At 37.9% G+C, this 27,572-nt stretch overlaps 1 protein-coding gene across 3 annotated transcripts in view; it reads right to left on the bottom strand.

Moving 5' to 3' along the window:
* Arhgap20 (Rho GTPase activating protein 20) overlaps nucleotides 1-24,511 on the bottom strand; it is a 109,323-nt gene extending 84,812 nt beyond the window's left edge. The window contains exon 1 of one of the 3 annotated variants that reach the window (XM_046467106.2): nucleotides 24,251-24,511. In XM_046467106.2, coding sequence (XP_046323062.1) covers nucleotides 24,251-24,355 — 105 coding nt within the window. In that variant the 5' untranslated portion in view covers nucleotides 24,356-24,511. Of the gene's footprint in view, nucleotides 1-23,890; nucleotides 24,094-24,250 lie in introns of those variants that run through there. The other 2 variants (XM_058586453.1, XM_058586452.1) reach the window with 2 other exon arrangements.
* Nucleotides 24,512-27,572: the final 3,061 nt, after the last annotated feature.

Genomic DNA, 27,572 nt, shown 5'->3' with positions numbered 1-27,572 from the left:
ACTGACAGCACAGTAGATGAAATGTTAGAGAAGGAGCTCAGAATGTACATAATTAAAATGACCTGTGAATCAAAAAATTATGTAAGAGAGCAAATACAGGCAACAATTGATCACTCCCAACAAAGAGATAAGAGAGCAAATACAAAGAGCAAAAGATTACTTCAAGAGAGATTCTAAAAAACAAAAAAACAGAAATCCTTGAAATGAAGGAAAAAACAAAACAGATAAAAAAACAACAAAAAAAGAAAGCATCACTAACAGACTAGATCATTTGGAAGACAGAACCTCAGACAATGAAGACAAAATTTTTTATATAATCTTGAAAATAAAATTTACTATACAGTGAAGATGGTAAGAAACAATGAACAGAACATCCAAGAATTATGAGATAATGTCAAAAGACCAAATCTAAGATTTAGCAGGATAGAGAGAGACACATAGAGATTCAAACCAAAGTAAATGCACAATCTCTTCAATGAAATAATATCAGAAAATTCCCCAAAATTAAAGAATGAATTGGAAAATCAAATACAAGAGGCTTACAGGACACCAAATGTACAAAATTACAAAAGATCTACACCAAGACACATTATAATGAAAATGCCTAACATACAGATTAAGGATAAAATTTTAAAGGTCACAAGAGAAAGAAATAAAATTATATATATGGGGAGACCAATTTGGATCTCAGCAGATTTTTCAACTCAGACTCTAAAACAAGAAAAGCCTGGGGCTGGGGATGTGGCTCAAGCGGTAGCGTGCTCGCCTGGCATGCGTGTGGACCGGGTTCCATCCTCAGCACCACATACAAACAAAGATGTTGTGTCCGCCGAGAACTAAAAAATAAATATTAAAAAATTTTTTTCTCTCTGTCTCCCTCTCTCTCTCTTAAAAAAAAAAGAAAAGAAAAGAAAGGAAAAGAAAGAAAAGCCTGGAACAAAATATACCAAGCTCTGAAAGAAAATGGATGCCAATCAATAATCTTATATCCAGCAAAATTAAGCTTAAGATTTGATAATAAAATAAAAACTTTCCATGATAAACAAAAGTTAAAAGAATTTACAGTGAGAAAGCCTGCACTATAGAACATTCTTGGCAAAAATATTCCATGAGGAGGAAATGAAAAACAAGAATGAAAATCAGTAAAAGGAGGAACTATACTAAAAGAAAAGCCAATCTAAGAAGAAACCAAGTCAAGTTAAAAACCAAAAACAAACCAAAATGACCAGGAATGCGAACCATATCTCAATAATACCCCTGAATGTTAATGGCCTAAACTCATCAATAAAAAGACACAGACCAGCAGACTGGATTAAAAAAAAAACCAACAATATACTGTCTTCAAGAGACTCATCTCACAGGAAAAGACAATCACAGACTGAAGGTGAAAAGATGGGGAAAAATATACCACTCACATGGACTGTATAAACAGGTGAGGGTTTCCATCCTCTTATCAGATAAAGTATACTTCTAACCAAAGTTAGTGAAGAGAGATAAAGAAGAACATTTCATACTGCTTAAGGAAATCATACTTCAACAAGACATAACAATCATAAATATCTATTCCCCAACAAATGGTGCATTGACATACATCAAACAAACCCTTCTCAACTTAAGAATCAAATAGACCACAATACAATAATACTGGGTGATTTTAATCACCCAGAATCTCCAAACAACAACTAAACAAAAAAACCACAGACCTCAATAATACAATCAATAATTTAGATATACAGATATATATAGAATATTTCATCCATCAACGAACAAATAAACTTTTTCTCGGCAGCACATGGATACTTCTCTAAAATAGACCATATGTTAAAAGCCACAAGAGAGACAAAGCAGATTACATTTAGGGGTAAACCAATCAGGATAATTGCTGATCTTTCAACACAGACTCTGAAAGCTAGAAGATCCTGGAACAACATATTTCAAACACTGAAAGAAAAAGGGTTCCAACCAAGAATCATGTATCCAGTGAATTAAGCTTCAGGATTGAAGATGAAATAAAAATCTTCCAAGATAAACAAAAGCTAAAAGAATTTGCAGCTAGAAAACCAGCTCTTCAAAACATCCTTGGCAAAACATTACAGGAAGAGGAAATGAAAAATAACAATGAAAACCAACAGCGGGAGGTAGTACAGTAAAGAAAAAACTAATCATAGAGAAAAAACAAATCATTTTAAGTAACACACATAATCAAATATGGCTGGAAATACAAACCATATCTCAATAGTAACCCTAACTGTTAATGGCTTAAATGCACCAATCAAAAGACATAGGCCAGTAGAATGGATTAAAAAAAAAGATCCAACAATTTGCTGCCTACAGGAGACTCATCTGATAGGAAAAGACATACACAGACTGAAGGTGAGAGGTTGGGAAAAATCATATCACTCATATGGACCCCGGAAGCAAGCAGGGGTGTCCATACTTGTATCAAATAAAATAGACTTCAAGCCAAAGTTAATCAAAAGGGATAAACAAGGACACTACATACTGCTCAAGGGAACCATACACCAACAAGACTTGACGATCATTAATATATATGCCCCAAACAATGGTGCAGCTACATTCATCAAACAAACTCTTCTCAAGTTCAAGAGTCAAATAGACCACAACACAATAATCATGGGAGATTTTAACACACCTCTCTCACCACTGGACAGATCTTCCAAACAAAAGTTGAATAAAGAAACCATAAAGCTCAATAATACAATTAATAATTTAGACTTAATTGATATATACAGAATATACCACCCAACATCAAGCGGATACACTTTCTTCTCAGCAGCACATGGATCCTTCTCAAAAATAGACCATATATTATGTCACAGGGCAAATCTTAGCAATTACAAAGGAGTAGAGATACTATCATGCATTTTATATGATCATAATGGAATGAAATTGGAAATCAATAATAAAATGAAAAAGGAAAAATCCTACATCACATGGAGATTAAACAATATGCTACTGAATGAACAAAGGGTTACAGAAGACATCAAAGAGGAAATTAAAAAATTCTTAGAGGTAAATGAAAACTCAGACACAACATATCGAAATCTCTGGGACACTATGAAAGCAGTACTAAGAGGAAAATTCATTTCATGGAGTTCATTCCTTAAAAGAAGGAAAAGCCAACAAATAAATGACCTCACACTACACCTCAAAGCCTTAGAAAAAGAAGAACAAATCAGCAGCAAATACAGTAGAAGGCAAGAAATAATTAAAATTAGAGCTGAAAGCAATGAAATCGAAACAAAAGAAACAATCGAAAAAATTGACAAAACTAAAAGTTGGTTCTTTCCAAAAATAAATAAGATTGATAGACCACTAGCCATGCTAACAAAGAGAAGAAGAGAGAGAACCCAAATTACTAGCTTACGGGATGAAAAAGGCAACATCACAACAGACAATTCAGAAATACAGAAGATAATTAGAAATTATTTTGAAACCCTATACCCTAATAAAATAGAAGATAGTGAAGGCATCGATAAATTCCTTAAGACATATGAACTACCCAGATTGAGTCAGCATGATATAAACCTAAACAGATCAATATCAAGTGAGGAAATAGAAGAAGCCAACAAAAGACTACCAACCAAGAAAAGCCCAGGACCGGATGGATATACAGCAGAGTTTTACAAGAGCTTTAAAGAAGAACTAATACCAATACTCTACAATGTATTTCAGGAGATAGAAAAAGAGGAAGAACTTCCAAATTCATTCTATGAGGCCAATATCACCCTGATTCCCAAACCAGATAAAGACACCTCAAAGAAAGAAAACTACAGACTAATATCCCTAATGAATTTAGATGCAAAAATCCTCAATAAAATTCTGGCAAATCAGATACAAAAGCATATCAAAAAGATCATGCACCATGATCAAGTAGGATTCATCCCTGGGATGCAAGGCTGGTTCAATATACGGAAATCAATAAACGTTATTCACCACATCATTAGACTTAAAGATAAGAACCATATGATCATCTCAATAGACGCAGAAAAAGCATTTGACAAAATACAGCATCCTTTTATGTTCAAAACATTATAAAAACTAGGGATAACAGGAACTTACCTCAACATTGTAAAAGCTATATATGATATATGCTAAGCCTCAGGCTAGCATCATTCTAAATGGAGAAAAACTGAAGGCATTCTCTCTAAAATCTGAAACAAGACAGGGATGACCTCTCTCACCACTTCTATTCAATATAGTTCTCGAAATACTGGCCAGAGCAATTAGACTGAAAAAAGAAATTAAAGGCATTAAGATAGGAAAAGAAGAACTTAAATTATCACTATTTGTGGATGATATGATCCTATACCTAAAAGACACAAAAGGGTCTACACAGAAACTACTAGAGCTAATAAATGAATTCAGCAAAGTGGCAGGATATAAAATCAATACGCATAAATCAAAGGCATTCCTGTATATCAGCGACAAATCTTCTGAAATGGAAATGAGGAAAACCACCCCATTCACAATATCCTCAAAAAAATAAAAATAAAATACTTGGGAATCAACCTAACAAAAGAGGTGAAAGATTTATACAATGAAAACTATAGAACCCTAAAGAGAGAAAGAGAAGAAGATCTAAGAAAATGGAAAAATATACCCTGTTCATGGATAGGCAGAACTAACATCATCAAAATGGCGATATTACCAAAAGTTCTCTATAGGTTTAATGCAATGCCAATCAAAATCCCAACAGCATTTCTTATAGAAATAGATAAAGCAACCATGAAATTCATATGGAAAAATAAAAGACCCAGAATTTCTAAGTAGGAAGTGTGAATCAGGAGGTGTAGCGATACCAGATTTCAAACTGTACTACAGAGCAATAGTAACGAAAACAGCATGGTACTGGTACCAAAACAGGTGGGTGGACCAATGGTACAGAATAGAGGACACAGAAACCAATCCACAAAATTACAACTATCTTATATTTGATAAAGGGGCTAAAAGCATGCAATGGAGGAAGGATAGCATCTTCAACAAATGGTGCTGGGAAAACTGGAAATCCATATGCAACAAAATGAAACTGAATCCCTTTCTCTCACCATGCACAAAAGTGAATTCAAAATGGATCAAGGAGCTTGATATCAAATCAGAGACACGCCATGTGATAGAAGAAAAAGTTGTCTCCGATCTACATATTGTGGGGTCGGGCTCCAAATTCCTTAATAGGACACCCATAGCACAAGAGATAAAAACAAGAATCAACAAATGGGACTTACTCAAACTAAAAAGTTTTTTCTCAGCAAAAGAAACAATAAGAGAGGTAAATAGGGAGCCTACATCCTGGGAACAAATCTTTACTCCTCACACTTCAGATAGAGCCCTAATATCCAGAGTATACAAAGAACTCAAAAAATTAGACAATAAGATAACAAATAACCCAATCAACAAATGGGCCAAGGACCTGAACAGACACTTCTCAGAGGAGGACATACAATCAATCAACAAGTACATGAAAAAATGCTCACCATCTCTAGCAGTCAGAGAAATGCAAATCAAAACCACCCTAAGATACCATCTCACTCCAGTAAGATGGACAGCCATTATGAATTCAAACAACAGCAAGTGCTGGCGAGGATGTGGGGAAAAGTCTACACTTGTACATTGCTGGTGGGACTGCAAATTTGTGCAGCCAATTTGGAAAGCAGTATGGAGATTCCTGGGAAAGCTGGGAATGGAACCACCATTTGACCCAGCTATTCCCCTTCTCGGTCTATTCCCTAAAGACCTAAAAAGAGCATGCTACAGGGACACTGCTACATCGATGTTCATAGCAGCACAATTCACAGTAGCAAGACTGTGGAAATAACCTAGATGCCCTTCAATAGACGAATGGATAAAAAAAATGTGGCAGTTATACACAATGGAGTATTACTCTGCATTAAAAAATGACAAAATCATAGAATTTGCAGGGAAATGGATGGCATTATAACAGATTATGCCAAGTGAAGCTAGCCAATCGCTAAAAAAACAAATGCCAAATGTTTTCTTTGATATAAGGAGAGTAACTAAGAACAGAGTTGGGAGGAAGAGCATGAGAAGAATATTAACATTAAACAGGGGTGAGAGGTGGGAGGGAAAAGGAAAGAGAAGGGAAATTGCATGGAAATGGAAGGAGACCCTCATGGTTATACAAAATTACATACAAGAGGAAGTGAGGGGAAAGGGGGAAAAAAAACAAGGGAGAGAAATTAATTACAGTAGATGGCATAGAGAGAGAAGATGGGAGGGGAGGGGAGGGGAGGGGGGATAGTAGAGGATAGGAAAGGCAGCAGAATACAACAGACACTAGTGTAGCAATATGTAAAACAGTGGATGTGTAACCGATGTGATGCTGCAATCTGTATACGGGGTAAAAATGGGAGTTCATAACCCACTTGAATCAAAGTGTGAAATATGATTTGTCAAGAACTATGTAATGTTTTGAACAACCAACAATAAAAATTAAAGAAAAAAAAACAAACCACCCTAAGATACCATCCCACTCCAGTAAGATTGGCAGCCATTATGAAGTCAAAACAACAACAAGTGCTGGCGGGACTGCAAATTGGTGTGGCCAAGTTGGAAAGCAGTATGGAGATTCCTGGGAAAGCTGGGAATGGAACCACCATTTGACCCAGCTATTGCCCTTCTCGGACTATTCCCTGAAGACCTTAAAAGAGCGTACTATAGGGATACTGCTACATAGATGTTCATAGCAGCACAATTCACAATAGCTAGACTGTGGAACCAACTTATATGCCCTTCAATAGATGAATGGATTAAAAAAATGTGGCATTTATACACAATGGAGTATTACTTGGCACTAAAAAATGACAAAATCATGGAATTTGCAGGGAAATGGATGGCATTAGAGCAGATTATGCTGAGTGAAGCTAGCCAATCCCTAAAAAACAAATGCCAAATGTCTTCTTTGATATAAGGAGAGCAACTAAAAACAGAGCAGGGAGGAAGAGCATGAGAAAAAGATTAACATTAAACAGGGACGAGAGGTGGGAGGGAAAGGAAGAGAGAAGGGAAACTGCATGGAAATGGAAGGAGACCCTGATTGTTATACAAAATTACATATAAGAGGATGTGAGGAGAAAGGGAAAAAAAATCAAGGGAGAGAAATGAATTACAGTAGATGGGGTAGAGAGAGAAGATGGGAGGGGAGGGGAGGGGGGATAGTAGAGGATAGGAAAGATAGCAGAATACAACAGTCACTAGTATGGCAATATGTAAAAACGTGGATGTGTAATCGATGTGATTCTGCAATCTGTATATGGGGTAAAAATGGGAGTTCATAACCCACTTGAATCAAATGTATGAAATATGATATGTAAAGAGCTTTGTAATGTTTTGAATAACCAATAAAAAAAAATAAAAAATAAAATAAAATAGACCATATGTTATGCCACAAAGCAAGTCTTATCAAATACAAAAAATTAGAGAGCTACTGCCTTTCATTCTATCTGACCATAATGGAATGAAATTAGAAATCTATGATAAAATAAAAAATAGAAGTTACTCGAACACCTGGAGACTAAATAACATGCTACTGAATGATGCATGGATAACAGAAGACATTAGCAGGGTGATAAAAAAATTCTTAGAGGCAAATGAGGACTCCGATACAACATATCAAAATCTCTGTGACACTATGAAGACAATGCTAAAAGGAAAGTTCATTGCATTGGCTCATTCATTAAAATTAGAAAAAAATCAACAAATATACCACCTGAAATTACATCTTAAAGCCCTAGAAAAAGAAGGACACACCATCACCAAAAGTAATAGAAGAGAGGAAATAATTAAAATCAGGCCTGAAATTAATGAAATTGAAACAACAACAACAAAACAATTGATATAATTGACAATACACAAAAAGCTGGTTCTTTTAAAAAATAAATAAAATTGATAAATCCTCACTCCCCTAGCAAAAAGGGGAAAGAAAACACAAATTACAAAAATTTTGGATGAAAAAGGAAACATTACAACAGACACTACTGAAATATAGAAGAAAATTAGAAACTATTTTAAAAGTATATACTCTAGTAAAATAGAAAATTTTGAAGGCATCAACAAATTTCTAGAGGCATATGATCTGCCCAAACTGAATCAGAAGGACATACACAATCCTTTAAACAAATCAATTTCAAGCAAGGAAATAGAAGATGCCATAAAAAGCCTACCAACCAAGAAAAGCTGGGACCACAGGAATTCTCAGCCAAATTCTACAAGACCTGCAGAGAAGAATTAATACCAATACTTCTCAAATTATTCCATGAAATAGAAAAGGAGGAAACCCTTTCAAACTCATTCTAATGAAGCTAATATCACCCTACTACCAAAGGTAGACAATTCTCATCAAGGAAAGTAAACATCATACCAATATCCTTGATGAACATAGATGAAAAAATTCTCAATAAAATTCTGACAAATCGCATACAAAAATAGCATGATCAAGTAGGATTCATCCCAGGGATACAAGGTTGGTTCAACATAATGGAAATCAATGAATATAATTCACCACATCAACAGACTCAAAGATAAGAATCATATGATTATATCAATAGATGCAGAGAGAGCATTTAACAGAATATAGCACCCTTTCATGTTCAAAACACTAAAAAACCCCCAAAAACTAGGGATAGTAGGAATATACCTCAACATTGTAAAAGCTATCTATGCTCAGTCCAAGGCCAATATCATTCTAAAAGGAGAAAAATTGGAAGCATTCCCTCTAAATATAGGAACAAGAAAGGGATAACCTTTTTCACTGCTTCTATTTAACACAGTCCTTGAAATTCCAGCCAGAGCAATTAAGACAGACAAACGAAATTAAAGAGATAAAAATAGGAAACAAAGAACTGGAACTATCACTATTTGCCACCACATGATTCTATACTTAGATGATCCAAAAGATTCCACCAGAAAACTTCTAGAAATTAATAAATGAATTCAGCAAAGTATCAGGATATAAAATCAATACCCATAAATCAAATGCATTTGTCTACATCACTGATGAATCCTCTAAAAGAGAAATTAGGAAAACCAACCCATTCATAATAGAAAGAAGGAAGGAAGGAAGGAAGCAAGGAAGGAAGGAAGGAAGGAAGGAAGGAAATTAAAAAACCCAACAACTTGGGAATCAATTTAACAAAAGAGGTGAAAGACCTCTACAAGGAAAACTACAGAACACTAAAAAGAAAGACATTGAAGAAGACCTTAGGAGATGGAAAGATATCCCATATTCTTGGATAGGCAAAAATTAATGTTGCCAAAATGTTCATATTACCAAAAGCACTACACAGATTTAATGCAATCCCAATTAAAATCCCAACATCATACATTATAGAAATAGAAAAGCAATCATGAAATTCATTTGGAAAGGCTCTTGAATCCACGGTTGGAGCAGCCGTCGGAGCCGCCCTCGCGCCACCTTGGGCCAACACAGAGCAGCCCAGCTTCTGGGCGCTGCTGTGGTTGCCCGCAGAGAGCTAGGGAGGGAGCCGCGTGTCTTTGTGTGCATCGCGGCATATTTAGGTCACTAGAAGAAGGTCTGTTGCCAATGTTCAAGTTTTAATATAGCCTGGCTCTGCCCCCGGCCGCGGTGGGACCAGAGACAAACTGCTGTGACTCAGCACTAAACGATCCCGCTTTAACAACTGGTCGGCGCGTCTGAACCTGCAGAAGTTAATACCAACCGAGCCTTCATAGGCAGTGGCCACAGGATTGAGACGGGGCTTGGGAGAGCCAGTCAGGACCCACCCGTTGCATTGGTCACCCGGCAAAGAGAACGAACTGTCGCCATTTGCATGGGATACCACCATGGCAGAGAACTGATGTCACCAGAATGCGGCGGAGGAGATAACTTCATTGAAACCGGTGGCGACAGGTGTGTAACCCCCTAGCCATCCCTCTCCACACAGCGGGGAAACCTTAAGGGCCCCTCCCAGCTCTCCCCTGAGGGAATCAGGAGTGGCGCGGGACCCGCGGCGCTGAACTCCCGGCTACCGCTCCCACCAGTGTGACAACTAAGGTCTCTTGCACCAGCTACCGGGGGCGTGGCTACCGGAGGGCAAGCAAAATTCGCTGAGGGTTCTCAGCCAGAAGCTCCACAAACTTAGGGTCTGAGGGAATGGCAAACAGGGAGAGTATGCCCAGTCGTTCAAGAAAATAGGACTCCCGGGAGCAGCAGACCTGGCGTGTAGCCAGTATTGTGGTGAGCATCACCGGTGAGCGGGGCCTGGCTTGAGGAAACGTGGGGAAGTGACTAGACACAAGAGAAGGCCCTAGGCACTCAGGATTGGAGACCTGCCAAGTCTGCGAGGAGGAGATGCTGCACAGTGATTGGTTCCCGCGTATTGAGAGGAGAAGCTTGGTCCGGTGGGCACAGCTCCACCTACTGGAAGAGAAGTTAATCAAACTCTAAGACTGCATTTATTAATTTTTTTTTATTATTATTTGGGTTTTTTTTCATTTTCATTTTTTTTGTTTTTTAAATTTTTTAAAATATTTTTTTAATTATTTAATTTTAATTTTAATTTTTTTAAAATTTTTTTTCTTTTTTCTTTTCTATTTTTTTCTTTTATCTTTCATTTCTTTTCAATTTCCTTATTCCCCCTTCCTTAAATTCTACCTGCTTACTCTCATTCTCTTTAGCGACTTCTTCCCTTCCCTTCTAATACCTTTCCTCCCAAGCATCAAATAAATTTATAGGAGTAAACAGTAACTCAGCAGTCAAACAGAACAAGAAGTAACATGAGCAGCATGAAAAACCAAGGAAGAAAAGGAGTACAAACCATGCAGGACAGCCTAAATATTCAGGAGGACCTAGAGGGCATCAGAAAAAATGGTCAAATAAAGAACTCCAGGAATAACTTAGACAGATGGAATGGAACCTTAAAGAGGATATGAGACAGCAAATTCAAACAGTGAAAGAACACATTAAAAATGAATTACATAAACAGATAAAAGAAGCAAATAAGCATCTTTATCAGGAGATAGAGATTATTAAAAAAATCAAACAAGAATTCTAGAAATGAAGGAAACTATAAACCAAATTAAAAACTCAAATGAGAGTATCACTAACAGAGTAGAGCAAGTAGAAGCCAGATAATGAAGACAAAATATATCATCTTGAAAAGAGTCTAGCCAACTCAGAAATGCTGGTAAAAAATCACGAGAGAAACATCCAAGAGTTATGGGATAACATAAAAAAAACCAAACTTAAGAGTGATCGAGATAGAGGAAGGTATAGGGGTTCAAACCAAGGGAATGAGCAACCTGCTGAATGAAATAATTATAGAAAACTTTCCAGAAATAAAAAAGGAAACGGATATACAAATTGTAGATGCATACAGGACACTGAGCATACAAAATCACAATAGACCAACGCCAAGACACATTGTTATGAAGATATCCAATACACAGAACAAAGAGAAAATATTAAAAGCTACAAGAGAAAGGAGGCAGATTACATTCAGGGGTAAACCAATAAGGTTAACAACGGATTTTGCATCACAGACGCTGAAAGCGAGAAGATCCTGGAACAACGTATTTCAAACACTGAAAGACAATGGATGCCAACCAAGAATTTTGTATCCAGCAAAATTAAGCTTCAGGTACGACAACGAAATAAAAATCTTTCACGATAAACAAAAGTTAAAAGAATTTGCAGCCAGAAAACCAGCACTGCAAAGCATCTTGAGCAAAACACTATACAAGGAAGAAATGAAAAACAATAACCAAAACCAACAGTGGGAAGTACCTCAGTAAAGACAGAGGGCGGGGGGAAAGCTAATCATGGAGAAACAAACTAAATTTAAAAAAAAGATAAATAATCAAACATGGCTGAAAGTACAAACCATATATCAATAGTAACTCTAAATGTTAACGGCTTAAACTCTCCAATAAAGCGACATAGGCTGATAACATGGATTAAAAAAACAAATCCAACAATATGCTGCCTCCAGGAGACACATCTGATTGGAAAAGACATACACAGGCTGAAGGTGAAAGGTTGGGAAAAAATATACCACGCACACGGTCCTCGTAAGCAAGCAGGGGTGGCCATCCTCATATCGAATAAAATCGACTTCAAGACTAAGTTAATCAAAAGGGATAAGGAAGGACATTATATACTGTTAAAAGGAACCATTCACCAACAAGACATAACAATTATCAATATTTATGCACCAAATAATGGTGCTGCAACGTTCATAAGACAAACTCTCCTCAAGTTCAAGAATCAAATAGACCACAACACAATAATTATGGGTGACTTCAACACACCTCTCTCACCATTGGACAGATCCTCCAAACAAAAGTTGAATAAAGAAACTATAGAACTCAATATCATAATCAATAACCTAGACTTAACTGACATATATAGAATATATTAACCATCATCAAGTGGATATACTTTTTTCTCAGCAGCACATGGATCCTTCTCAAAAATAGACCATATATTATGCCATAGGGCAACCCTCAGTAAATATAAAGGGGTGGAGATAATACCATGCATTTTATCTGATCATAATGGAATGAAACTGGAAATCAATGATAAAAGAAGGAAGTAAAAATCCTACATCACATGGAAAATGAACAATATGTTACTGAATGATCAATGGGTTACAGAAGACATAAAGGAGGAAATCAAAAAATTCTTAGAGATAAATGAAAATACAGACACAACATATCGGAATCTATGGGACACAATGAAAGCAGTTTTAAGAGGGAAATTCATTTCCTGGAGGTCATTCCTCAAAAAAGGAAAAAAATCAACAAATAAATGAGCTCACACTTCATCTCAAAGCCCTAGAAAAGGAAGAGAAAAACAACAGCAGAATACAACAGTTACTAATATGGCATTATGTAAAATTGTGGATGTGTAACCGATATGATTCTGCAATCTGTATTGGGGGTAAAAATGGGAGTTCATAACCCACTTGAATCTAATGTATGAAATATGATATGTCAAGAGCTTTGTAATGTTTTGAACAACCAATAAAAAAAATTCATTTGGAAAAATAAGAGACCCAGAATAGCCAAAGCAATTCTTAGCTAAAAGAATGAAGCAGGAAGCATAGTAATACCAGACCTTAAACTATACTACAGACCCATAATAACAAAACAGCATAACACTGGCACCAAAACAGACTTGTAGACGAATGGTACAGAATAGAGGGCACAGAGACTAACCCACAAAATTACAATTATCTTATATTAGACAAAGGTGCCAAAAACATATTGGAGAAAAGATAGCCTCTTCACAAATGGTGCTGAGAAAACTGGAAATTTATATGCAGCAAAATGAAACTACATGCCTATCTCTCGCCATGCACAAAACTCAACTCAGAGTGGATCAAGGACCTAGGAATTAGACTAGAGATACTATGCCTAATAGAAGAAAAAGTAGACCCAAATCTTCATCATGTCGGATTAGGCCCTGACTTCCTTAACAAGACTCCTGAAGTGCAAGAAATAAAATCAAGAGTCAATAAATGGGATGGATTCAAACTAAAAAAACTTCTTCTGAGAAAAAAAAAATCAGTGAAGAGAGAGCCTACAGAATGGGAGAAAATTTTTACCACATGCATATCAGATAGAGCACTAATCTCCAAGATATAAAGAACTCAAAAAACTTAACACCAAAAACAAAACAAAACAAAACAAAAACAACCAAACAACCCAATCAATAAATAGGCTAAGGAACTGAACAGACACTTCTCAGAAGATAATCAACAAATATATGAAAAAATATTCAATGTCTCTAGCAATTAGAAAAATGTAAATGAAAACTAAGATTTCATCTCACTCCTGTCAGAATGGCAGTTATCAAGAAAACAAACAATAAGTGTTGGCAACGATGTGGGGGAAAGGCACACTCATACACTGCTGGTGGGAATGAAAATTGGTGCAGCCAATTTGGAAAGTAGTATGGACATTCCTTAAACTTCGAATGGAACCACCACTTGAGCCAGCTATTCCACTCCCTGGTCGATACCCAAAGGACTTAAAAAACAGCATACTACAGTGACTCAGCTACATCAGTGTTTATAGCAGCACAATTCACAATAGCCAAACTGTGGAACCAACATAGATGCCCTTCAATTGATGAATGGATAAAGAAACTGTGATATATATACACAATGCAATATTACTTAGCAATAAAATAGAATAATGTTATTGCACTTTCAGGTAAATGGATGGGGTTGGAGAGTATCATGCTAAGCGAAATAAGCGAATCACAAAAAACCAAAGGACAAATGTTTTCTCTGATAAGTGGATGCCAATCCATAATGAGGGGTCATGAGATGAGTGGAGGAACTTTGTATTGGACAAAAGGGAGGGGGGGGACAGGAAAGATGGGGGAATGAGAGGAACATCATTACTCTAGGTACATGTATGATTTACATGAATGGTATGACTTTATTTCCTGTACAACCAGAGTAGTAAAAAATTGTGCTCCATTTGTGTACAATGAATTGAAGAACATTCTGCTATCATGTACAACTGATTAGAACAATAAAAAAATAAAAGAATAAACTTGGACTTCTAACTCACACCAAACACAAAAAAATAACTAAAAATCAATTTAAAGATCTAAAAGGAAAGAGCTAAAATTATAAAAATCTTAGGAAAAAACACCCATGACCATAAATATTGGCTATCTGGGAATGAGGCAATCAATGATTTTCTAGACATGTCACCTAACACATGAAAGAAAATAAAAGCCCAGACAAACTAGACAATTCCAAGATTTGAAGTAAATATCACAATGAGAAGTCACTCCATGCAAATTAGGATGACTAAAATAAAAAGTGATACATAATTTATTGGTGAGGGCTTAGAAAAGTTGGACTCATACACTACTGGTGGGCATATAAAACAATGCAGTCACTTTGGAAAATAACTCGACAGTTCCTCAAATGGTTACATGATCCTGCAATTCCAGTCCTAGGTGCATATTCATGAGAAATGAGAACATTTCTCATTTTTTTGAACATATGTTCAACAAAGACTTGCACAAAAGTGTTTACTGCAGCACTATTCATATAGTCAAAAGTAAAAACAGCCTCAACATCCATCAACTTATGAACAGATAAACAAATATTTTATATATTTATACAATAAAGTATAATTTGGCAACAAAAGAAATAAAATACTGATACATGTCATAACATGAATGAACCTGAAAACATCCTAATTTAGAGAAAAGTCACAAAAGACCATATATGATTCCATTAATATAAATGCTACAGAATAAGCAAATGAGACAGCATAAATTTTATACTTTACTGAATGTTATAATTCAATTATTGAATATTATTTCAATTTATGTATATTGAATTGATTTTTTTAGAATTAAAAATTTATTTGTTCTTTTTAGTTATACATAACAGTAGAATATATTTTGATATATCATACATACATGAAGTATAACTTCCCATTTTTGTGGTTGCACATAATGTGGAATTACATTGGTCGTGTCGTGTATTCATATATGAACATAAGAAGGTCACGTCCAACTCATTTTACCACAAGAGACAGCATAAATTAATGTTTATCTAAGGTTTGGGGAGATGGGATTAGGAGATCATGACTAAGAAGTATGGTGATGGATGCACAATTCTACAAATATTCTAAAAGTTATTGAATTGGACACTTTAAGTGGGTAAACTGTATGGCATATTAATTAAGTTTGTTAAAAAAAAAAAAAAAAAAAACTTAACTACCTAACTACTAAACCTTTTGGGCACACTGGTTCATAGCCAGAAGCTGTAATTTTCTTCTTCCTTATAGCAATCATCTGAAGTATAATAAATGAAAATGAAAAATTACTTGTCTTTTTTGACCAGTATATTTTTATGCAAAATGTTTCAGTGACTCTCCATCTGAATTTCTCAGAGATATGTGGAATGTGCCCACCTGCTTATTGTGGCTTGCCACCATTCTTCCCATTCCCTATTTAGGGTTTTCACACAGTAAATTCAAGAGTTGTGTGTTATGTGAATGAATTAACATCCTCTACATATGATTTTTAAGATGCTAGCCCAAGTGTGTCGATGTAGAAAAATGAAGTTATACACACGTTAAATGAAGAAAAAAGAGTTTCGTATTTTTATTCTTAACTCAGAAAACACTTGTTTCATAAAAACCTGCCTGTAAACTCTCATTGGAATTTTAACTTCTGGTTACACAAGATACACAACACTATTTTTGTAATGTCTAAATTATTCTGACTCTAGACATTTCTTAGCTCTCAAAGTAATTATATGAAAATAAAGCATCAACAAAAGGAATGGGATGAAAGATTTAAGTCAGAGGTGAACTGCAATTTTTCATATTTTGCTTAGAAACAAAATCCAAGCATTTCAAGCAAAGTCAAATGAAATGGTGGACAAGTCACTTTCAGGCATGTAAAATAAATAAGAATAGGATTAAAATAAGGACTTTGCAGAAAGTGTTTAAAGAACTCCAGATTTTCAAGGCTAGAAAAAAAAATGTTTAATAAAATTTATAAATTAGTTTATTTAAATTTGACCTTATTTAAATCAGTCCTTTTCTGACTAGTCTGTGCAATTTAGTGAGCAATAAACTTTCTTTTTTGCCTCCCCTGCCTGCCTGCAACATTTATTTTTGAAGACATAGCCAAGTCACTGAACAATTATAGTTCAAAGACACTGGCTCTACAAGCGAAAAAGAGGCTTATTTTTAACCTTGCACCTTGCTTCTGGCTCCTATTATCTGAGTGATATTTTGACCACTGGGTAAGCTAAAGCATTCTGCCCAGTGTCAGTCTGCACTGTGATAAATAAGTATAATATTTTTTCATTCATAAACCATTCCATCCAGAATCAGTTTGAACATTTAACTGAAATAAATACCACAGTACAGACTACTGTGGCGGGATATAAACTCCTTTATGAGTTTAAGAAAAAGTGCTTTTATTTTGGCTCTTCCCTCTTTCCACAAGAGATTTACCACTTTGATGTACAATAAACATGAAAATCTATGTAATGTAGAATGGGCACTGGACTAGAAGACAGACACTGGGCTTTAATTCTAGGCCCTAGTTCTATCATATAATTTCTCAGATTCTCTTTAAAATAAATATCTGTCTTATTTACCACAAAGAATCAAAAGGTATTATGAAAGTCCTTTGAAATAAAAAGTTCTGTGAAAATGTAACATACATAGTAAGCTTCGAAGTGTTTAAATGTATGCCTAAGTAAATATGAGAATATCAGAATTTCTCTTATACATTATTCTTTATTCCTCTGCTTCCACTCCTGCCCATGAGGAAATCTGGGCCTTCAACTTGGCTGGATTTTCTTCCTGAGCAAAGCTACCAGTTTCAAATTTTGCTCATGATTTCCTTTTAGCAGTATTTGAGTATATAGGGTGGATCATCAATGCTCTCTACATAATAATCCCATACAGGGCAGAGTTCCTCTACATTTTTTCACATTATGGCCCACACAAAATGATATTATTTGTACAACCATGGCACACTAAGATAAACAGGCATTCTGGCTACCCCAGTACCCATTCATTTGCCTGAGGGCCAAGGGGTTGAATGTATCAGACACATCTGCAATGGTTCGGAAGATCTGCTTTATATAGGTAGCCTGTCATTTTCCTCATGCAGAGGGGAAAAGTACTGTGATCAAATCCGAAAGACTTAATGGTAAAAAAACAGTATATCAAATAAGAATAAAAAACAGACCCAAGTCTATATAGATTCACACATAGTGTCACCTAGTAACAACTATTTTCAAAGTTGAGGTTCAAGTGGGTCCATACAGGGATAGAAGAAGGAATGCAGACACTCCTAGGTGTAAATTAGGTCCCAGGTAAATAAGGAAAGCAAAAGGCCACAGAACAGCTGGGTGTTCCAGATCTTTGATATGTGACCTGATGTGGTCACACATAAATTCCATTTTCAGATGCCACAAACAAGTGACCAGACGTCCAAAAACAGGTTTTACATTTCAGTTATGCCACTTGACAGGTGTCTATCAAAATTAGGTCAAGACTACTCAGCACACCACTGACATACAGTGCTGATAGGGCTGCTCCTCCTGTCAGTTGGAAGTTTCTAATCTAAACTTGTCCTAGATAAATAAGATTAAAAAATTATAAAATAAACTGGGTTGTGTTGCTTGCAAGCCCCATATATATACACATATGTAAACTTAACATTATATAGGTACTTTTGTGACACTTTATAGTTTATAACATGTTTTAGCAGCAAATTAAATTAACAAGCAGGCAAATTATATAATTACATGTTTGGGTTAATTTTGTATGTGGTCCTATAAGGCACAAGATGCCTCTATATTGAAAAGAACATACACCACATCCAGAACAGAAGGATAAGAACTGTGAAAGAATTCAGAAATCTAAGTCATTGATTGGAGTCTATTTCATTTTCTGTAGGTACCATCAGTTTTCTCACTTTTCAGCCCATTGAACATATGCCATTTGTCTTGCAGAATTTTCACCAAATCATAACCTGGGAGAATTCTGAAGTCACAGGGAATTTTAGACAAATACATAAAATAAAGATTACCTTTGATTTTATAAAAACTGTGATTTATTCTATTCTAATATATGAATTTTAGAGTTACAAAAAGTTAAATATTTTTTCTTCCATGTTAAAATAAATTATTGTGCTCATATTTTAAGTAAGAAAAATTGGATATAACAGTGTTTCTTAGACTCAAGATATATAATAAAAAAGCCTATTGAATTGAAAGTTTTATCTGGGTTTCCCATACACAGGATTTTCCACAGCAGAATTATCTGAGGTACAGGATTCAGAGCACCCACACATAAATTTGAAATATAGTCCTATGTATCTATCTGGGAAATAAGTCAAGTTTTCCAACAAAGCAAGGCTGAGGTATCAGCATGGAAATCAGGTCTGGCCAAAAAGCTCTTAAAATACAACTGCCTCATACAAAAAATTGAAAAATAACAGATACCAAGGTCTAAACCTCATAAGGTACCAAAGTAATTATACCAGGGATTGTATCACTGATTGTCACTATTAGTCAATGTTTACTAAACATTTACCTAGTGGCTACAGTGAATGTTAACAAAACATCTTATGCACCTGATTTAATGCAACTTATTTTGTGAATAACACCAGAGATGGGCTTAGCAGGATACTGGCTGAAGTACGGGCATAGTGTTTTTCTCAATACAGAAAAGTAAAACTAAAGCTTATTCACTAGGAGGTTTCACTCAAGCCCCAGTATCAGACACACACGTGGCCCAAGTCAGTTCTTGGGGGTGTTCTATCATGAAGCACTATAAATGATATCAACCCAGAGAATGTAGACAGAAAAGAATGGAGTTTATAACAGCAGCTGCATTTTAAGATGTTAAAACTAACTGGTTTTCTGTCTCTTCCCTATTCCCAAACTCACCTATTTTAACAGTTTTCAATTAATAAGTGAAACCAGAGAGTCAATGTGTTTGAGTCTGCTTTAGTCAGCAGTTTTTTGTCTCTAAGACCAAAATACCTGACAAGAACAACTTAGAGGAGGAAAAGTTTATTTGGAGCTCATGGTTTCTGAGGTCTCAGTCCATACATGGCTGACTCCATTGCTCTGGGTCCAAGGAAAGGCAGTACCCAAGAAAGGGCCCAAAGAAGAAGGATGCTCAAATCATGGTGGCCAGGAAGCAGAGAAGAGGGGAGGGGGCCACAAGGAAGATGCACATTTCTGGTGCATTCCCCCAGTGACTCACCTCCTTCAGCCATGCCTCACCAGTCTACAATTACTCTCAAGTCAGTCCATTCAAACTAGGATGGATTGATTAGTTACATCTCTCATAATCCGAATTTTACCTCTAAATATTCCTGCATTAACAGGAGCTTCTGGGAGGATAACTCACATCCAAATCATAACATCCTGACACATATCGTCCCATGATTCAAATATGTGCTTCCAGACATTAAAACTGTTCTGCACAAATGTGGTTATCAGCATTATCTGTATGATGCCATTTTATTTAGAACACTGTTTTTTTGTAATTATTATGTGAATTTATTGTATATTCTTTTGAAGAGCCTCAAATTTTCAATGGAAAATCTTTGTCCTTTGAGGGTGGATTTGATTTTTAGAAATGGTCAAATCCTTTGACAAATATGGTAAGTGATCCAGCCAGTTAACTCTACTTGAGGTTAAAATAAATGTAATTATTAAATAAAGATAGTAACGTCTTATATAGTATCTACACATTAGTACCTCAAACATACCTGTCTTAAGACCTTTGAATTTCCTGAAATCTTTTTATAGCATACTATTTTTTCACTCATAGAAGAATTAAGGGTAATTTCAAAAAGGTCTTCTCTTGAATACCCTAATGCAGACTGATCTGGCTCAACACCCATATTTGTCCACATAAGGGTTTTGTCTATTTCTTTAATAAGTTATTATCATTTACTATTATTTTTTTGTACCAAATATTGAACTCAGGGACACTTAACCACTAGGTCATATTCCCAGTCCTTTTTTGTATTTTATTTAGAGACAGGTCTTGCTGATTTGCCAAAGGCCTTGCTAAGTTGCTAAGACTGGCTTTGAACTCGAGATCCTCCTGCCTCAGCCTCCCAAGTTGCTAGGAATACAGGTGTGTGCCACCACAGCCAGTAATTTTTGTTACTGTTTATCTCTCCTTCTGGATCTGTGCTGTCCAATATAGCAACCATTAAAAAATGGTTATTTAAATTTAAATTAATTACAATTATATAAAATTAAAGGAAAAAAATTAACAAATTAGGTACCACTAAAATGAAAGAAATTCTTTTCTTTGGAAGATGCTATTTGGAGACTGAAAGACAAGTCACAGACAGAGAAAACATTTTACAAATCTCATATATATGACAAAGGATTTGGAACCAGAATATATCAATTACTCTCAAAACTCAATAATAAAGCTAACAGCAATTAAAACTGAGCAAAATATTAAAATAAACACTCAACCAAAGATAACATATGGCTCAAGATAAGCACATGAAAGATGCTCAAAATCATAGTTATTAAGGAAACACAAATCAAAACCACTGAATACTAATTTACACCCCACTAGTACAACTATAAATAAAAACATAGATGATAACAAGTGTGGGGAAAATGTGGAAAAATCGAACTCCAAAACACTACTCATGAGACTGTGAAATCACTTTGGGGGAAAAAAAAACAAAAAACCCTTAACACTGTCTTAGAAGTTAAGTATATACTAAAAAATGACCCAGTAATTTTATACTAAGTGTTTACCTCAAACAAAATCAAAGTTCCATGTAGATTTGTACATGAACATTCACATTGTAACAGTCAAAAACTGGAAATAATGCAAATGATAAATGATAAATAACTAAACACACTTTGTTCTACAGGTTGAATATCTCTATTTTAAAAATCTGAAATCCAAAATGCTCTAAAATCAGAAACTTTTTGAGCACTGATATTAAGCTACAAGTGCAAAGTTCCAGGCTAACCCTCATGTAACAGACTGCAATCAAACCACAGGTGCACTAAAATTATTGTACAAAATTAACTGCGAGCTATGCATATAAACTACACAAAACATAAATGAATTTCATGTTGAGATTTGAGTGCCTTCTCTGAGATATCTCATTATGCATTCTAGGCACTGAGAAGAGAGCCTAAAACAATATAGATAATGTGTCCATCCTAAAGGTTTTCAAAATCTGGTGAGGGGTGCAGGTAACAGATGAGAAAGCAAATAAGAAAATACCAGGCAAAGTGTAATGCTAATGAAGATAAAGCTGAAGGTACAGAGTATGACCAAAGGCAACTTTCTTTTAGATAATCAGAACAGGCCTCTGGGAAACCTAAGATCTAAACATTAAGAGTAAACAACATAAAGACCTGAGGCAGGTACAGAAGAAATAGCAAGGCCTTAAAAATAGGCATGAATGTGATAGCTTTACCTTTGAAAAAGAAGACCTACTTGGTGGAAGAATACACAAATAAGGGAAAGGGGGAAGGCAGGTAAGTGGGAGAAGCAGATGCGGCCAAGAAAAGATTTTAATTATAAAAGTGATGGAAAACCACTTCAGGATTTTAAGCAGGTGAGCAACATGATAAATTCACATTTAAAAAAAAATATCATTTGGTACTGCTAAATGAAGACTGGATTATGGAAGGACAAGAAAGGTGTTAAGACAATGAGTTTCTGCAAAGGTACAAGTGAGAGATGAAGCAGAAATTCAAGATACATTTCCAGTGACAGTAGCTTTTCTGATGGAGGTTGTTGCAGAGTAAGGAAATGAGTTGAAAATGAATCCTAGATTTTTGGCCTGAACAACTGGGACACAATGCTTTGAATTACAGATACGGGAAAAAATTACAAACAATAAGTGCTAGCATTTAAATAGACCCTTAAGTAGACACTTATATGTCATCATTTACTCATTTCATATTTATTTTTTCCAGCAAACTTGGAGAAGTAGGCACTGGCTTGGTAATATATCAACCCATTATGTTTTATAATGAAGGACACCATCTTGGAGACAGGAGACTATTCTGAGTAAAAGGAACATGGGAAAAAAGGGCAAAGCAACCCTTCATTGACTGGACAAGTACTACTTCACAAATGATGAAGCTACTTTTAATGCTTGCTCCCTTTACCAGCATGATTAGTTAACCTTGATTAAAAAAAAAAAAAGAAAAAGAAAGAAAATTGTTCAGGAATATAAATCGGATTTTTTTCCAATTCCTTAAGTTTACAAAAATAAACAATGCTTTAAAATCTATATCAATTACTGAACATTCATTTACCTTCCTAAATGTGCTGCTAACTTGGTAAATTCACAGGTGTTTATTTAGATAGAGTTGATCACACACATCCTCCCTCCATTTCTAAAGAGGAAAAAACGACAAGGACAAACGGCAGTCTCAATACATCAAAGGCTGAGCCGGCACTAAAGCCCATACATCAAGTTCACAGACACCCCTAGATTGCTCTGCGACATGGTCAAGGTCCTTGGGAGCTCACATACACGTCTATACCTGATGCACCCATCTCCCTTCTCTTCAGCTGACCTCTAGACAACCCACCATCCCGATGGGAAGATTTATGAAAGGCCATAAAATCTGGACAAGCAGGGAGCCTATGTAATGTGTAACCCCTTCCTGAGTCTCTAGTTATAGCAGCAACGCAATGCCTTAACATTTTTCTTAAGAGCTAGATGATCCCCTCTAATCGCAACTTGTTTCCAGAAACGCTGCAAAGGCACCACCATGACAAGGAACGAAAATGGCCAAATATCCGAAGGTCTTGGGCTGCAGAAGGGGGAAGCAGATATCACTAAAAACACCCAAAACAACTCCAGAGAAAGACTAAGCCGCAGCCAGCAGCTCGTTGCCCACGTGCACTTGCTCAGCTAACTGTTCCAAAGAAACCTGACCCGGGTCGGAATCCTCCCACCTCTGCGCGCCGCCTTTATGGCAAGGCAACGCTACAAGTTGTTACCCGCAACCCTTCTCCCACCTTTGAAAGAAACGCGCGCTGATCCCACATTCACACGACACCCCGTCCCTCTCCTGCATGGCCGGCCCCAACCGCGCGCTGGGAGCTCAGGTCGCAGGCCCGCGCCTCCGCCTTCCACCACAGCCCACCGGGCTCGCACCCAGCCCGGCTCTAGGCCGGGCCAAATTTCCTGCCCGTAGCTTGGACTGTTAGCATCCTACATCTGCACCTCCAACTCTGACCACCACCCTGGAGCCGGGTATCGCCGAGACCTTGGCGCCCGGCGTGGGAGCACACCCTTCCCCGCTCCGCCGCGCCAGGTGAGGGGCCGAGCCCGCAGCCCCGCAACCCCGCAGCCGCCTACCTTCCTAATCGCCGGCTGTGGCGCCCGGGCAGGCGCCACCGGCCCTGATGACATCAGAGCTGACCCCGCCAAGGCCACCTCGGTGATCCGGTGCCCAGCCCCCGGAGGGAAAGGCGACCCCCAATCCGAGTCGGCGCTCGGGAACCGAGGGAGATGCTGGGCTGCGGTTCCAGCGGCGGATGAAGACGGGGAGCGGGGGCTGCGGTCCGCTGCAAAGGGAATCAAGACTCTAGATACCGCGAACAGGGGGCTTCGCGGATAACTCGGGGGGGGGGGGGGGCGACAGCGCGGCGCGGCGCGGCGTGAGGGGCGAGCGAAGGCGGGAATGTCTGCTCGAGGCCCCCAGCTTAGCCTCCTCACCTTCTTGGTGCCGGGGCCTCCCGCGATTCGTGACACTCCTGTCAGGGAAGAGGAGCGCCCAGGCTGCCCACCTAGAGTCTCCTGCTGGGGGGACATCGCTTCCATGAAGAAAATCTGCAAGCAAATCCCAGCCTAGGAAGAGGCTAATTGGTCATGTCCGCGGCCGGCAGCTGGAGGGGCGACGACGCGCGTGCCGAGGCGCCACCGTCGTGCTCAGGTAGGGAGCCGAGCTCCGGTGAGGGCGGCTCGCCTCCCGTCGGGGCCATGTACCGCAGCCTGCGCGCGGCGCCGCGGGCTGCAGGCGATTACAGCCGCGACCGCCAGTCAGAACCACGGCCCGCCCCGCCTCGGGCCCGCCCCCTCCGCTCCGGGCGCGGGAGCCGGGACCGCCCCCCGCCTCCCTCTTCAGGCTTCCGCCGTCCCCTGAGGGCGGGCAGCGCGGGTGCCCGAGTGCATATAATATTAGGGACCGGGCGACTGACAGTATCGGACCTATGCTCCCAGTGGGCCCTGCCCTAAGAAGCTCACCCACTCAGGTCATGCACGAGGGCCTGAAATGCATAACAGTCGGCTCTCACGCAGCCCTGCCCACTCCCACCCGACCCCTTCCTTTCCCGCGGCGTCCGGGGGAAAGGCGCCCCTTCAGCGCTTGCATCTGTGGAGCGGTGGCGACCTCAGCCTGAAACAGAGGAGTTGCAGTGATTCCCCGCCCGCTTTCAGCGGACTGCGGAGAACCCCCACCCCCACCCTACGCCCCAGGGCTCGGGATGGGGTTGCACGGCTCAGAGTGCAGCGGCTGTTTAAATTTGGAAGCCCCATGTCATCGCTTGACTTCTTGTGCAGTTCTCAATCGCTAAGGCTAGACTGGTAACACGGCTGGCTTAGGCAGCCGCTGGGCAGCAGCCCTTGCACGTTTACACCCGCGGTTTCCGCTGTCTGTGGATGCAAAGATGCGGGCTTTCCGAATGTGAAAGCGCAATTAAGGAAAATGCAGGCAGTGAGGACGTTGAAATCTGGCTTAGCTATTGAGAAGGCTACAATATGTGGAAGTGTTTATCAGATATCTGCGCTGAGAGCATAGTTTCCTGTTAGCCCAAATACTGGCTTTTTCACCCCCTTCCTGCCTGAAGAGTAATCAGAGGAGGGGATTTGGAGCCAACCTGGGTTGAGTTAGTATTGCTGCGCTTCGCAGGACTGGCCGACTGGTGCGGAGGATTCGGTAGGTGGCATTCTTCCCTTGGAGTCAGGACTAGAAAAAAAAAAAAATCCGGCAGCAGATTAATGAGGGGAAGGATACCACTCTATGATACTACGTGGTTGCGGGATTGGTTTGTTTTTATGATAAGAAGGAAAAAAAGCAAGGTTCCTGCCGGGTTGGGCTGTTATTAGGAGAGGTTGTAGAAGAATAGAACTCTGGCAGGCTCTGTTCCAAGCAAGGGATTCTGTCCAACACACACACACACACACACACACATACACACACAACCAGCAACACCACCAACCACCAGGTTTCTTATTGTGAAAATAATGGAGATACAGTGTTCCAGTTCATTTTAAGCCTTGTCCATATCACATTGTTTAAAGTAGGCTTGTATAGGCCTTTATGAATCATATGAATATGCACACACATATATGGGATTTATAATGCATATATAACTGGAAACACTCAGTTTTTAAGGGGGACTCTTTGCAGCTGAAACCAGTGTGCAGCTACTGGACTTTGCATCCACCGTAGAGTTTTATCATGAATTTTGCACTGCAGAGCCTTGCATTTCCTCTATTTCGTGTTTAAATCATCCTTTTATGACTTGTTTGTCTTGTTTAATTCCTATCATGAATGGACATTCCCAATTTTTCGAACTATGCTTCATTTTTTAATTTCAGTAACATTTATCTCAATACCTAAGGTAACATTATATTTAATGTATATTCCCTATACCTCAGAGGAATGTAAGCTTCCAGAGAACAGGAATCTTTTGTCCTTTTTTGTTCATTTTTTTTTAACTTTTTTTTTGTTCTAAATGTTTATTTTTTTTTATTGCCCTAACGCAGTATCAGGCGAAATCATTGTTTGTTGTTAAATCAATCAATGAAACACACAAAGAATATGAGAGATCTGGAAGGGCCGGACTAGAGTTGGTTGTTTCACTCAGAAATCTCCATGAATCATAGAATATTTTTGTGTGTGTGACAAATGCCTTGTGCTCCTTCAAAGTATTATTTTTACTACACATGTGGAAAACTCACTTTCACTTCTTAATTTGGAAGTGCTTTTATTCTGAAATCGGTTAGTTTGGGTTTGCAGAGAAAACCATCTCACCCCTCCCCCATGAGGAGTTTTGAGGCAAGTTTCACTTCCTAAAGAAATTTGGGCTACTTCAAATTATCACCAGAGTAATGTTTGAGCACAAATCCAGTCACATCACTCCCTTTGGCTTCTTATGTTTATAGGATAAATTTCAAATGCCATAGTATGATGTAAAAGGCTGCTCAATAATCTCATCCCCCCAGTTCTTTCTCACTGTCCCACTCAACTTTTTCTCCTTTTAAGAACTCACCCTGACTTTTCACATCTTCATGAGTTTGAACCTGCTATTCTCATTGTCTCTTATATTTTCATCCCCATTACACTAGTACATGGTGCTTAGAAAATACCCAATAAATATTTGTTGAGGAAATCTTTAGGACTTCAATTAGAAATTACCTCAGAGAAAGTTTTTTTCTTTATTTCAAGGTTAAGTGCATCTCTTTAATTGTAACATAACATTTTGGGGGTGCTTACTTTATACCAGATACTGTCCTAAGCATTATATATCTATGAATTCACTTTTTTTTTTTTAATACCAGAGATGATTGAATTCAGGGGCACCAACCACTGAGCCATTTTGTATTTTACTTAGAGACAGGGTCTCATTGAGTTGTTTAAGATTTCACTGAGTTGCTTAGCGCCTCACAGTTCTGAGACTGGCTTTGAACTTGCAATACTCAGCCTCTGGGATTTCAGGTGTGCAGCATTACGCCAGGCTGAATTCACTTTTGTCTTTATAATAAACCTATTCGATAGATTCTCTAACACCCCCATTTACAGATGGAAAAACCAACAGCTGGTAATTAATCAAGCCAAACTTGAACCTGAGAAGTCTGCTTCAGAAACTGTATTCTTAATCATTTGGCCAACTGCCTCCTATAAAGTGTGTGTTTCCTTCTCCTTATAACTCTACTGTAACTTCTTATAACTATATTATTTTCTGCATTATTTGCCTTAAAATAAAGAATTGTATTTTATTTGTCTTTTCTTCTTTATACCAGGAACACAAGTGTG

The sequence above is a fragment of the Marmota monax genome, unplaced genomic scaffold (assembly GCF_021218885.2).
Source record: "Marmota monax isolate L192 unplaced genomic scaffold, Marmota_monax_Labrador192_F-V1.1 WCK01_AAM20220418_F8-fsc00045, whole genome shotgun sequence".
Lineage (NCBI taxonomy): Eukaryota > Metazoa > Chordata > Mammalia > Rodentia > Sciuridae > Marmota > Marmota monax.
This window is presented reverse-complemented; position numbering and strand designations above follow the sequence as displayed.